A 13,467-nucleotide genomic window follows, 5' to 3' on the forward strand; every position below is an offset into this window, starting at 1 on the left:
TGGTAGCGGAGGTCATCCGTCAAGGTGACTAGTGCTGTTTCTATCCATGGCCAGGCTGGAAACCTGACTGGGATGGGTCTAGGACTGAAGCTTCTTCAAGAAATACTGACAGTTGGTCCGCGGTAGCCCTTTCAAGCATCTTCCCCAGAAACGCTAAGTACAAGACAGGGTAATAGTTGTTAGGTTTTCACAGGTCCATGGATGGTTTTTTTGAGAAGCAGGCAAACCACAGCCTCTTTTAGCCCTTACGGGAATTCTCCTGTTGAGAGGAAGAAGTTGATTAACTCCCGAGGAAGGGGACACTATTCTTATATTGGTTGCCTTTAGCGGCCATGATGGGCATGGGTCTAAAGGGCATGTGGTTGGCTCCGCTGCCTTCAATGTCTTTTCACAAAAAAATAACAGTTGAGTAGCTTTGTGCATAAGAAAGCTAGAAACTTCTTGGCTATTGTTTCCTACAGTATTTGGTCCCAAAAAATCAGGATTGCCAGCTTCCGGAAATGTTGGGTGTAGAGTCTGATGAGGATGGAGGCTGGGTACAGACCCTGATGGGGTATAATGCCAAAGAGTTCACCTTCCAAAGTGACTATTCTCTCCAGGTGGACTGGTCTGTCATCTGGAGATCCATTGTAATCCCAGGAGATCTCAAGCCACCACTGGAAGGCTAGAAACTCTAGCCCAGATATATAATTAACTGGAGGGGGAGGGTGTTTGGGAAGTCTTTCAAGACCAGTTTCTGACTTAGGCTGCAATGCTATAGATAGCAACAAGGCAAAAAGCTCCTGGCAATTCATTAAGACTTACTTTGCATAAACATGCATAGGGTCAAGCTGTTACACCTGTTTCCACAAAATGCAATTCTACTTGTACCGCACTTCCTCTCTGATCTTTTTTGGCATTCAGTGGAGGACAAAAGTATATCTCCCCATTCTGTCTACCAAGTGCACCTCGCCTGGGCAAGCCTGCATGAGAGAATTCAATTTTGCATATGGAATTTTAATTTACTTAGAATGATCCTACCCTGCTTCTCTCCTAACACAGGAGAATTCATACACATCCCCTGCTTTTCAAACATTATGCCAGCAATATTATGGCTATATAAGGGATATCTATGTGCACTTCTTTGGTAGATAAAACTGAGGTGATGGATAGCATGCTTTAAGAGTATCTCCTTAAAAAGAAGCTCCCCAAGACAACCTTCTAGGAGAGGATCTATGGATTCAAAGCTAGATAACAGCCAAAACAGGTTTAGGCATAGCTCTCCTCAGCCCTTTCAATCAGCCTTCCAATCAATAGATTTATACAGCTATTTTTAGATTTACATAACTGTTATCTGTCCTAAAATAATTGACACAATATCAGACACATTCAAATCAGAGTGTTTGTAAGCTAGTTAGAATGAGATTTTCAAAGGGGGACAAGAAAGAATATTAACCACACCTCAGCACACAGTATGTATAATAACTGATAGCAGACCCTACAATTTGTGTATATAATTCTAGACAGCTTTTAATTCTTCCATACTTTTAGCCCTAGTTTGTGCTCACATTGCAAACCTGTTTGGGTTCTACCACTACATTCTGCAGGCTCTGAATAATTTAATGAATGCCCCCCCCAAAGAAATCCTGCACCTGTTAAACTGCTGTGCCAGGGAGATGGCTGATATGATGTCATAATTAGAAAAATAAACTATGACTCAGGAAGCCACTGTGGCATTAGACAGACAATCTTCCTTAGCCTACGTTTCCAAACTCCAGGTGGAGCTCGAAGATCTCCCAGAATTACAATTGATCTCCAGAGTAGAAAGATCAGTTGCTCTGGATAAAATAGCAACTTTGGAGGATGGACGGTATGCACCCCCAAGCTTCACCCTTAAATCTCCAGGAATTTCCTGACCCATTGTTGACAAATCTTATTCAGACTCAACACATCCTCTCCCTATCTGACCATATGTTGATAATAAAATTGTTCATATTTCATAGCTACATTACAGGATCAGACAACGCAACTGGAGGGCTCCAATATCTTGAAAGAACTTTGTTAATAGTTAAGCTTCATAATGAATATAATTTTCTCTCAGTAAAAAAGAGCAAGAATCCAATGGCAGCTGAAAGACTGACTGATTCCACAAGAGGAATTTGCCCCTGCACAACCTCTCATTGCTTGCTGCTTTTAGTGCTGCTTCCTCATGACATCAGCAGCAATCCGTGGCTGAGCAGGACTTGGTGCAAGTTTTTGTCCAATTTGCTCTGTAATGTGGGAAATCACAAAATCCCGCTTCCCCTTTCTTGTTGCGCTGCAAATCAGGGCAAGCCCATCTGAATGGAGAAATGTGCTAAAGTCTAGGTAGCATTGTGCCCACCCTCGCACCTGCCTTCCCCTCCCTGTTTCTGGATCGAGAAAAAAAGTTTTTTTAATGGTGCCGTTTGCGTAGCTATGTGACTGCAAAACAACATGCCCTCAGTTCAAACAAAATGTTCTCTTCAGGGTGCACAGTAATATTGGGATCGGACAACAACCCAATCTCGTGTTTTCTGGCGGTGGGGCATAAACGGGGAAAGAGGGGGGAGGCGTGTGATGAAGCAGCCCTTAGCTTAGCATTCATGCTCTGTGCTTTAAATCTTTATTGTGAACACACAACCATCAGGATCCAATTACCATGCCCAGCCTACCACAAATCTACCTGAACATAAAGTCAGACCGTTATACAAAGAATTCTGAAAAGAGATGTTTTATTGTTGTGGCATGATCCCATAGCAACATGGATGTGTATGTTTTTTAAGAAACTGTTTGACAGTTTTGGCGTGTCCCTGCAGCAACTCGGGAGTGTATTTTAAAAAAAATTAATTTCAGGACTAAGGGGGGAAGGAAGTTTGAGTCCCCAAAACCATCGTTGTGAAGGGGTTGGTGGCTTGCATTGATTGACTGCCTGAGGAGCTGGGGGAAAACCTTGGTCCCTGCTTCCTGCTTCTCCACTACCTCGTCAGGAGGCAAAAAGCCGCAATGAGATGGTGGGATAATGTAGGAGGGGTCTCCCGTCCAGAAGTATGCAAACACTCAGTTCACTATCGCATGGTTGCAAGCAGGAGACAGCATGCGTTTTACGCCTCCATGCTGAATAGGTCACTAACATTTGTGGGAGGATATGAGTTTTTGTGAGTCATGACTACGAATGGACGATTCAGTTCAGATAAACTAAAAGTTACTGAATCAATGTTGATTTGGGTACTTTTCGGAGCTATCAAAACCAAATTGCCCATCCCTGTAGTTTAAACTGGCCAAATCAGCAGTATCCAAATTGTGATTCAGCCAATTTAAAGGAAAGGGAGGGGGGGAGGGGGGAGGAAGTGTGCCAAGCAGTGTGCCTGATATGATCAGCTGCTTGGTGGGCCCTTTAAATGCCACACTTTCTTAGGCTGCATCATGACAGATCAACCGCTTGGTGCACTCTCTCCCCTCCTTCACCTTCTTAGGCTGTGCAAGAGAAGGCAGGGGGGTAGGAGGCATTTGACAGGCGACTGATCTGATCTGAGAAGGGGGGGGGGAGGCATACACAGAAAGAAAAACAGACCTTTTCGTATTTGCCTGAATCAACTGGGCTAAATCCGACCCAGTGTAGGGTGATTCGGAGTGATATCGATCCCACCAAATCCTTAAAAAATTGATAATTTATACCCTGCTTTTCACTGCCCAAAAGTGTCTCAAAGTGGCTTACATTCACCTTCCCTTTATCTCCCCCACAACAGACACCCTGTGAGGTAGGTGGGGCTGAGAGAGCTCTGACAGGACTGCTCTGTGAGAACAGCTGTAACAAGACTGTGACTATATATGCTACTACAATAAACTGCCTCTAAACACAGCTACCCATCCTGATCTAATTTTGTATCAGAGAGATATCCCTAACAACTGAAGGATTTTCGTCAGCAGAATGAAATGCTGCTCCTGGGAGACAGAGGATTCCAAAAAAATAGCATGGAGAGGAGGAATAGCTAGCCCCCTCCCTTCCAGCTATATAAATCCTTTGCCAACGAAGGCTTACTCCATCAGAAAAGATGAAAGAACACAATACCCACATACAGTTCTTCCCTGTAAAAGATACAATATACTGGGGATGGGGGAAGCCCAAAGTCTTTGCTTTCCATTAGCCATCTTTTTGGGAACTCCTTTCAAAGAAACCATATCACTGACACTTAGGCAGAACAGGTTACAAAACCGGAACATAGACGCAACTAGCACAAACTTAGAGTTAGGGTTCTCTCGCTGTCCTGCACTGACATTATAGATGGCATCTGTGCTCCTTGTGAATGTTGTAGAGATTAAATACTATCAACATTTAAAGATAAATCAATTTTTACTGGTAAGTTTTAGTAAATTTTATAGCTCTTACCTTGAAAGGTGCAATCTCTTCTATAGGTGAGTTAGCCACAAAATTCACTGGAAGCATAGTTGCATTATAAATGTCCCATAGTACAGAGCCGCCTTTTGTGTAGGGGCAGTCAGCCCAGTGTTTAAAGACATGGCCCTGTGGGTTTAGGGATGGGTTTTGCTGTTGTATCCCAGCTATTTTGATTGTATGACCAGGTCAGAGCTTTTGAGTGCCTGTCTTTGCCTTCCAAGTTCCAAGGCCATCCTTTGGTATTTATCTTACAAAACACGCCGCTGATGACGCCATTACTAGTATAGTTATGAATCAAGATGCAAAAAACCCAGGCCATATTTAACAGCTAATAACCCAGCCAGATGTTACTCAAACACCTAATTAGAGCATGTAAGATGACAGTTTGGTGCAATTATAGTCAGTTGTAAGGCTTAACGTTTTAGCAGAAGAATGTTAGCGCCTAATTTGGCTCATACTTAACCCAAGCTCTTACATCTCCTTAATTCTGCCACCATACTGTATCTTGTGACAAGACTGGAAAGCAGCCACTCTCTAAGCTTTCTTCCCCTCCAATATTTAAAGAGACAGGATTTGGGGTGGGGTGGGGGCAGAACAACCTTTGTACATTTGTTCCACTTCATTTTGGTTCAGAATTTTTCCTACAAAGAAGTAAGTGCAGGCCCTGTCATAGAATTCTTTGCCTGGAGAAGGTGGAGTTTAGGGAGGAGAAATTCTTGGAGATTTGGGAGTGGAGCTTGGAGAGGGCAGAGTTTAGGGAGGGTTGTCTGCATGAGGCTGGAAACTGGTGGGATCAAAATTTTATGGAAGGAATGGCTGCTACAAAATGACTCCCACAGGAGGCAAACTTAGGGATGTGCGTCCCCAAGGTGGGACATGGGGATCCTCAAGTTGTACAGCTCATCTCCAGCCTACAGGAACCAGTTCTCTTGGAGAAAACGGCTGCTTTGGAGGGTGGACTCCATAGCATTATACTCCGCTGAGGTCCCTCCATGCCCCAAATCCCACCCACCCCCTGCTCCACCCTCAAAGTCTCCAGGTATTTCCCAACCCAGAGCCAGCAACCCTAGGCAGACTAGTCATAGGATGGCTGCCTCAGCTGAACTTCAGACTCACAGTGAAGATTATTATGCTGTGGTGGCAGCTGCCACCAAAGGAACAATCAACACAGCCAATCAACTCTCCAATGGACCATCAGAAACCTTTCTGGGCATAAGTCCACCTGTACTTGCTCACCAGATATATGTTAAAATTGTTGGTTTTTTTTTAACCAGCAAAAGGGACTAATCAGGCAACATTACCGAATTACACATTCAGCCAGGATCAGCATCCTCCAGGTGTTGCCTGGAAATCTTTCAGAATAACATCGGACCTCTGGACTCCAGGGATCAGGTTTCTTGGATAAAATGCCTGGTATGGAAGGTGGACTCTGTGGCATTATTCCCTGCTGAAATCTTTCTCCTCTCCAAACCTCACCTTCCCCAAGCTCCACCATAGACTCTGAAGAATTCAACATTGTGACAAGCTGGCTCATTTTCTGGATCCAACACCAGCTGAGGGCCTCACTCCCTCTAGTTTCCATTTCTAGTTTCACAGGGAGGGCAGAAGTAGCCCCTCCAAACACACATTTCTTCTTGAATTGACTCAGGTGGAAGTCTTCTCCACAAGGAACATTTCAGACTGAACACTAGTTATTTGTGCTAGATAGATTTTGATTCCTTTGAGTTGCTTTGGGAGTCCATAAATACACAACGAACATTTTAAGATAAAGTGAAAAATTAAGTAATTTTAGAGGCACAAATAACCTCCAAAAACCACAAAACAGAAATTTGATCACTTAACCACAAGATCCACCCTTCATGAATTCCAGCTAACCAAGATTCATTGCATAGTTCTACCTCTACCCTCATCAACCAATAAGACATTTATAATAGTAATCATAATAATAATACTTTATTATTTTTAGCCTACCCTTTCCAATTGGCTCAGGCCAGGTAACATTACACAAAATAATATACCAAACATATTTATTTATTATTAAGTACCTATATTGCCCCTCCCCTAGATGGGCTACGAGCGGTTTACAACGTAAATGAAATAATTAATATATAAACCACCCCAAGACGGTTATGCCAAAAGGGGTGGTCATAGAAATTTAATTATAAAATAAATACATAAATAATTAAGTTAAAATTATATAATTAACAGCCTCGTCCTTTAAAAAATCTAGAGAATTAGAAACGAAAGTATTATCAGGGAGGAGGTATCTGAAATATTTTCTGCTCTGAAACAAGAAAAAACCTACAAAGTGTCATATTTGCTGTCCACACTTATTCTTGTTTCCAGGTTGCAGTCTGAAATAAAAGCCCTGAGAAAATTAGTAACAAGCCAGGTTCTTGTTCGACTTAAGGGGCTCGATCATAATAAAACAAACCTCTAGAGGTGTAATTATGTCGGTATGGACAACCTTCACAGGTGCCTTTGGCCCAACTTAATTAACGTTGTGTTTTTATCTTTCTGTACCGTTATACAGATTAGTTGAGAACAATGCTCCCTGCAGAGTCTTTTCCTAGTATTTTGCCTCATTGGTTAACATGCAAAAATAAAAACCTTTGTTTCCATTTCTAAACGTGTATTATCACAATCCAGTTCTTTTTAAGACAGTGAGACCATGAAACAGATTACTCACTACATCCTGTGCCTTTTTTTCCCATGGGAAACAATGAATAGATATTCATATTATCTTTTCACAAGCCATTAGCATTTAAAATCTGAACTTAATAAAGCAGTATGGTTTTAAAATTTCCTATGACTTTTTTGTCTCAATTTTTTACATTAAATTTGCTTTGCAAGAATAGCATTTGTTCTGCAATTGAGATCTCTACACCACCAACACTGTTCAGTGTTTTTTTCACACTAGTAAAACTAGTCAGATTCTGGAAAAGAGAAAACAAAGAATGAGGGATATCAATTAGTTACATTTAATTACATTTGTACTCGGCATTCCTTGTTACAAGAGGGCAGCAGGTATTTTTACTGGCCAATATTATTGCCTTGGATAGAAAAAGATCTCATTGTTATAAACCTGAAACACTATACCGCTTGTCCAAGTTAATGTGGCCCCTTCTTTTTATGAATGAAGCACATGGGAACTACTCCCATTTCTCTCATCCTGAAAAAGTGCCTGCTAGGACACATCTAAAAAGGAACATCTAAAAAAAAATGTATGGTAAATGCATTCTTTTGTGCAGTTACAACTAGATGCTCCCTTGGGCAAATTAGTATGATTTCACCTATGCCAATCATTGGATTCCTCAGGTACTGGCAAAGCACACAAATTCATCAAGTTTCCACGTGACAAACTCAGATGCAAGGAGTAAAGTTTTTGCTTCTAGCTGTCCCATTCCTATGGGAGGACATCAGGAATAAGCACAGGGGTTAAAGTTCTTACCTCTGCAGGTGATTCAATGCATCACTTGAGACAAGACATTTAACTTCTGACTCAGATTTCCCATGCCCAGAGTATGATTAATAATTCAACATATGTAATCAAGGATGGCTCTAGTAATGCTCCCAGGCCTAACAGGGGCAGCAATACTGCTTGGTTGATGAGACTCCTGTTATTTAATTGCTTACGGGACGAACTTTTGTAATGCTGAGAGAGCCTGCAAGTTTCTTATTCTTCATTGTTGTACGTGATTCTGTCAGTAGCTGCTGCTATTGAAAACCCCAGGCGAACCACTTGAATGCACTATGTACTGCTTATTAGAATATTTTAAACCCCCTAATAGTCAAAATCACAATCAAATAATTAACATCCCAACAGATGAAAACAAAATAGAAGTTGAAGCATCAGTTTAAAGCCATTAGCAGCAAACAACAACAAAACTGTGACTGAGAATGGAGGAAAATTAAAGAGCTACATGGTGTCCACCCAAATGGTCTTTTTCTACTAAAGCTTTTTTTTCACACTCAGGGCAGTTATAAGGTTTCTCCCCAGCACAGAATTTCTGGTGCATGTTAAATTTATGCTCTGACTGAAGAACTTTCTACATTAGAAAAAGTAACAGTATCTCTGTATTATAAATTCCCTGATGGGCCCTCAACATTGTTCTAGAAGTTAAGGTTTTTTTCTGACAATTACATATCTATATATCTAATAGCAACATTTGGCCCCCATCACTGGATACTTACATCCATGGATTGGGACCACACTAATGCTAAATATATTTTTATATATCCTAGCTGCTTGAAGAGGACTCCAGAAGAGCCCCTGGGGCCAGCCATGGAAGTGGAGGATGGTACCACTGATGTTGCCGCAGGTGAATAAGTGGGGCCTGGAGATGAGATTCTCCCTCCTAGAAGTCTCTCAAGCTTCCCACTTGTCATAGCGTATGCAGGAGATAATTAAAATTTCTAGTTCTTAACTTTTTCACAAGATTCCCTTGAAGTACAGTACCCATTTTAACTCAGTTAACAGAAACAGAAGAACCAGTTTCTTAAAAGTACATTTCTTAGTGACTCAACAATCCAATTTGGATAGGGAATAAGGCATGCTGAGAGACTAGCAGGAGTAGAGTGACACTCCATTCATCTGTCACTGTGGTGGATCTGGGATACAGATATGGGGGAGGGTCCCTGTGGAGAATTTCTGCTCTCTGAAGAGCAACAATAAAATTAGATTCCTGCTGGATAATGGAAGGAGAGTATCAAAGAGGGAAAGTACAGAGGTAGGCAAGAAAAATGAAAGAATAAAGGGAGTTTACTAGTTATTAGTATATTCTAATGCACAATACCATTTCTCATTACTAACACTCATCAGCTGAAAAGAACAGTTGGAAATGTTTACTTAATATGCCATTAACGCCCTGATATGTGGAAACATTAAAAGGCAATCTCCCATTAAATGCAGAATTAAGTTATATTCTTAGGGCAACTTATAACGCCCAAAGGAACTGGCTATGACATTTTGGATGCCTCCAGGTAGAATCCAGCTGTGATCCCTTTAATCATAATTCTAGATTTTCAAAACACTTGACCCAGGGACATCCACGGAAACTGACAGAAGGTAAGTCCTAGACAAAGGAAAGTTATTCTTTACCCAATTAATAATATACGGTACTTGTGGAGCTCATTATCACAGGATGTGGAGGCAGCCACTAGCCTCAATGGTTTTAAAAGCAGATTAAACAAATGCCTACAGGACAGGATCACCATTAGCTACGAGACTGCAATGTTCAAAGATATGCGGTCTCTAAATGCTAGTTGCCAGAACAGGGGAAGTAACAGCAGGTGAATTTGGCCACTTTGCCCCTTCTAGTCAGCCATTCAAGGAAATTGGATGCTGAGTCAGATGGAATAATGGTCTGATCTAGTAGGGCTCTTCTTACATTCACTAAGCAGCATACATTAATGCTCAGTGTCTCTAACATTCACCCAGTCCACTTTATACAGGCTCTGGGCTCTAGCATTTATCTCTTGGCTAAGATCTGGAAGCAGACTGGTGCAGAGAGATGAAGCAAATCTGAGTTTGGTTATCATAGCTGTGCATGGCAATGTGCATTTTAACCCAGCTACAGGTCACAAGAGACAATCCCATTCCACCTTCTGCAAAATCATGCCATTCTGTTCTTATCTGTTGCTGAAGGTGAGCTATGGGGGAGTGAATGTGCTCAAGAGTCAGGGATATGGGTTTTGTGGCACTCCCAAAGCTTAACTGACTGCCATAGTACAATTTGAGTTTGAAGCAAATGTTGAATTTCAAATGTTGAATTTTAGATTTTGATCCTTAAAATAAATATTAACACCATGCTTCCAAACACATTTACTTGGAAATAAAACTTAGAACAATGAGTGGGGCAGTTCATAATAAAAGTGTTTAGGATTGTATCTTGGACTTGCTGCATACTCTCGATGGTTGAATTTTGTAAGGGGGCAACTTTCAATTGCTGTGAACTGTCAATCCTCATATTTATGTATTTAGAAACTGGTATTCACACTCTCCAAACCTGTTTGAAGCAGCGCACAAGTAAAGCAATAAAAACAAAGCACGCCAACAAAAACATGTCAATAAAAACAAGCCAGGGCATTAACTCCCATAAAACAGAACAGACTGAATAATATTGATGAAGCAGTCCTTAGGCTATAGGGTTGCCAGGGGGGGCAGTGGCATCTCACTGGGACGATGCTATAGTGCTCACTCAAAAGAGTTTCTGGGCAAGTGCTTTTTCTGTATTGTGATTGGATGTGGTTGAAGACCACAATAAATATTTGATTTGAGAACAATGAAGCATGGCAATGAAGACCCCTGTTTTGCCACCCTGCTTTTGCCCCAGATGCGCATCAGTGGGCATTGGCAACAGGAATTTGCTCATCATTTAGCCCTCCAGGAGTTTGCCCACCATTAAGCAGGCATTTGGTAAGCCTAAGCTAAGACCAGACTATAAAAGAGCTATAAAGGATGATGCCCCAACAGCAACCCCAAGTACAAATCTGCTGTTTTGGGGAGTGCAACCCCTACTATGGCAAGCTAACTAGTCAGTTCCAAAATGGATATACGTAACTGTTCATATGCATATCCTCATACACAAAGAGCCCAAATCAGATAGGAACTGTGGTGTATGGGCAGTGGGATCTTAGTATCTTCTCCCCTGTGTCATTTTCCTGACCCGAAACAGCCCCCAGTAAGTTACTAGAGCTAGGCTATAAATGGGGCAAAATGATGATCCCTAAAGCCACTTCAAGTTGGGAAAAGAGTGTATGGGGCAGGGCTCCTTCTTCCCCATGGTCCCAAACCCAATCAGGACTGCATATGCCTGGAAAGAGCAGAACTCCAGAACATGTCTCCCAAATCACGCCATCAATGTCTCCAGAGAGAATGGACCATGTTGTTTAGGACCCTACTACGACATATACCACAGAAATCACTTGCTCTATAATTTAGAGCAGTCGTCCCCAACCTTTTTATCACCGGGGACCGGTCAACGCTTGACATTTTAATGAGGCCTGGGAGGGGGTAGTCTTTTGCCAAGGGATGTCACCGTCGCCTGAGCCCCTCCTCTACTTGCTTTCCCGACGGTGCCCCTGACTTCCTGCCACCCACTGGGGGGGCGCTGCCAGCAGCAGCTGCCCAGTGCCATGCCAAGGGAGAGCCCCAGCCATGGCGGCCGCTGGAGAGCACCAAAGGTGAGCTGGTAGCAGAGTGGCAGGGCAGCCCCTGAGGCAGCAGCTGGGGAGGAGGACGACGAGGAGCTGCGGCCCAGTACCGACTGATCCATGGACCGGGACCGGTCTCCGGACCGGGGGTTGGGGACCACTGATTTAGAGCATACCCTCACTAGATAATCATCACAAAATCCCTAAAGGGGGGGGATGGCTTAAATTGTTACAGAAAACAGATGTCCTTGACCAAAACCTTATGTATAAATTTACAGCAAATCTACATAGTTACCCAGAAGCTCCAATCATATGGAGAGGGCGATGGTATTTTTTCTGTGCATACAGTGAGATTCTCTTCGGAGTCCATCAATAACTGGCTGATGAGGCCATGATCCACTTCATGAAGTGCCTGTGAATGAGACAGGAGTTATTTAGCAAAACAACACTTAAGAGTAAAATCAGTCGTTTTCAGAATTTTGAATTTGGCCCTGGATAAACCATGAGGAACACGGAAGGGACATTGCCAGTGTTTTCTTTTAATGAGATTATGGCATTCAAGAGCCTTTCCGCATGCTCAGTTTGTTGCATAATAAATTCACATCTTACTTTTCATTTGTTCCATTCAGCCATGAAGGTTTCAATTCCTCCACATGGATATCATGTTTGACCACCACATAATCTGTGAGATTATCTATGTAGGAAAATGCAATTCCTCACACAAATTCCAAGACAGCTTTCATTACCATTGCAAGTGCTGTGCCGAATGTTACTACTCAAATCGCCATACTGGATTTTACTTATGATGTAATTGTGAGTACCTTCCTCACCATACTTTCATCAGATTATCTGCTAAAGCTGCCAACTCAGGTTTAGAAAATATCTGGAGATTTGGGAACAGTGTTTGGGGAAGGGAGAGATCCCAATGGGAATCTGATGCCATGGAGACTCCAAAAATGCAATTTTCTTCAGGGGAACTGACCTATGTAGTCTAGAGGTCATTGTAATTCCAGAAGAACTCTAAACCCCACTTTGAAGTTTATAATCTTCTCATCTGTTTACCCATTGCACAACTTCAGTGCAGGTACCTTCAGCTAGCAATGATTTTTTTTTTAAATCATGGAAAGTGGATCTTAGCTCCAGAGGGCAAGGGTTCATTTGTGGTAGGCTGTGCACTGCCTCTTGCTTGCTTGTGTTCAAGATATATATCCCTTTTTTAAATGGGCAAGCTACACTGTAATGGGCACCCATTACATGCAAGTTGTCAGTGAGAGGGGCTAGCAGCACCTCTCCAAGTCAAACTGCAAATGAAATTTTACAGAAGGATTCTCAGTTAACTTTGTCCCCCCCTTCCCCCATATGTTCTCTATTTGAGCAAAAGTTTACTAAGTTTTAAAAGGCTGGTAACAGAAACAGTTTCTTTAGAGGCGGTCAGCCTCATTTATGCTGTGCTATACTGGTCCTTATTGCAATACATTTAACATAACATAGTACAGTCTACAAACTGACAGTTATAGAGTGGTATACAAATGTCTGGGTTTGACTGTTTTGAGTAGGCAAGTTTTAGTTCCTTAGTATTTTTCTGTGAAAGGCTACAAGAAGAGTCTCAGGACACTCTAAAGCTGTCTAAAATAAAAGGAAATTAGATGTCCCAAGGAAAGGTGCAGAAACTAGACTAGGCGTTACATACACTATACTATTTCTAGACTAAGGACCTATATATATATTTACTATAAACAGCAATTGTCCCCCTCCGCTGTCAAAAAAATGCTGTGTTTTTAACACCAGCATCACAAGCAAAATTCATACACGTCACCATCATTCCAGTTTTGGATCAGAGCAATTTTGCCTGAGATCCTGTGTGGCGGGTAAAAGCATCAGATTCAAATCTCGGAGCCAGAGGTTCGACTCCCCAA

General features: G+C 42.1%; 1 protein-coding gene across 5 annotated transcripts in view; it reads right to left on the reverse strand.

The window, feature by feature from the left end:
- The window catches only part of GRAMD1C (GRAM domain containing 1C), a 56,927-nt gene that overhangs the window by 42,468 nt on the left and 992 nt on the right, over positions 1-13,467 (reverse strand). For all 5 annotated transcript variants that reach the window (XM_077341974.1, XM_077341978.1, XM_077341975.1 and 2 more), the window contains exon 2: positions 11,847-11,963. In XM_077341974.1, coding sequence (XP_077198089.1) covers positions 11,847-11,963 — 117 coding nt within the window. The remainder of the gene's footprint in view (positions 1-11,846; positions 11,964-13,467) is intronic.

The sequence above is a fragment of the Paroedura picta genome, chromosome 6 (genome assembly GCF_049243985.1).
Source record: "Paroedura picta isolate Pp20150507F chromosome 6, Ppicta_v3.0, whole genome shotgun sequence".
NCBI classification, from domain to species: Eukaryota; Metazoa; Chordata; class Lepidosauria; order Squamata; family Gekkonidae; genus Paroedura; species Paroedura picta.